The sequence below is a fragment of the Miscanthus floridulus genome, chromosome 3 (assembly GCF_019320115.1).
Source record: "Miscanthus floridulus cultivar M001 chromosome 3, ASM1932011v1, whole genome shotgun sequence".
NCBI lineage: Eukaryota > Viridiplantae > Streptophyta > Magnoliopsida > Poales > Poaceae > Miscanthus > Miscanthus floridulus.
In genome coordinates, this window is record NC_089582.1 from 67,305,814 (window position 1) to 67,307,044 (window position 1,231).

The following is a 1,231-nucleotide window of genomic DNA, read 5'->3' on the forward strand; positions in this document are numbered from 1 at the left end:
TTGAATACCATAAGATCACCGTGGTCACTGAGTTCCCTTTGGGAGACATTCTCCGAAATAAAGAGGCCAATGGTCGTATCATCAAGTGGGCTGTTGAGCTCGGCACCTACTCCATTGACTTCAGAAGCAGGCCGACCGTAAAGTCGTAGGCGCTCGCCGATTTCATCACTGAGTGGACCGAAATCCAAGAACCCATCGCCGCCACTTGCCCCGAGCACTGGGTGATGTACTTTGACGGCGCCCTTAATATCAATGGGGCCGATGCGGGCATTCTGTTCATTACACTAACAAGGGATAAACTCAGATATGTTCTTCGCATACACTTCGCGGTCTCCAACAACGCCGCGGAATATGAAGCATGTCTCCACGGCCTCCGAATAGCCGTCGAGCTCGGCATAAAACGCCTCATGGTATACGGGGATTTCGCGCTGCTTATCAATCAACTTAATAAAGATTGGTCCTGCTCCAGTGAGAAAATGGATGCTTACTGCGTCGAAATCAGGAAGATTGAAGGGAAATTCTACGGCATCGAGTACCATCACGTGGTACGGGATCAAAATCAAATAGCCAACCAGCTATCGAAGATAGGATCTTCTCGCACCACGGCTCCGCCAGGGGTCTTTGTTCAGGACCTCTTGACACCATCCATTAAGGAAGACAAGGAAGTTGTAGAAGTAACCCCTGCCGAGCAGTTGGTACTCACGATACCTTCGCAGGTCACCGATTGGAGGGAACAGTTCATCAAATACCTCTCCAACGGCGAAGTACCCGCTAACAAAATCAAAACCGAATGATTAATTCACCGAAGTAAGCACTACGTGTTGGTGGACGGTAGCCTAATGAGGAAAAGTGCCAAGGAAGGGATACTGCAGAAGTGCATCATCCAAGACGACGGTGTGAAGCTACTATCTGAAATTCACTCTGGCTCCTGTGGCAATCATGCGGCTTCAAGGACACTGGTCCGCAAAGCTTTTCGGGTAGGTTTTTACTGGCCCACGGCTATTACCGATGCAGAAGATCTCGTTCGACGATGTGAGGGGTGTCAATTTTTCGCCAAATAAATACATGTGCCGGCACAAGAATTACAGACCATTCCAGCTTCCTAGCCGTTCGCATGCTGGGGATTAGATATGATCGGGCCTTTCAAACCTGCGCTAGGAGGTTTCTGGTACGTGTACGTCACCATTGATAAGTTCTCCAAGTGGATCGAGTACAAACCACTCGTCGCAGC

General features: G+C 49.5%; 1 protein-coding gene across 1 annotated transcript; it reads left to right on the forward strand.

Annotated features, from left to right (window-relative positions):
- Positions 1 to 407: 407 nt before the first annotated feature.
- Positions 408 to 794, forward strand: LOC136543850 (uncharacterized). Its single transcript, XM_066536187.1, has one exon. The coding sequence runs from the start codon at positions 408 to 410 to the stop codon at positions 792 to 794; it is 387 nt and encodes a 128-aa protein (XP_066392284.1).
- Positions 795 to 1,231: the final 437 nt, after the last annotated feature.

Excerpts from the sequence above, each read along its gene's own strand:
- LOC136543850 (XM_066536187.1), top strand. The coding sequence starts at position 408 with ATGGTATACGGGGATTTCGCGCTGCTTATCAATCAACTTAATAAAGAT.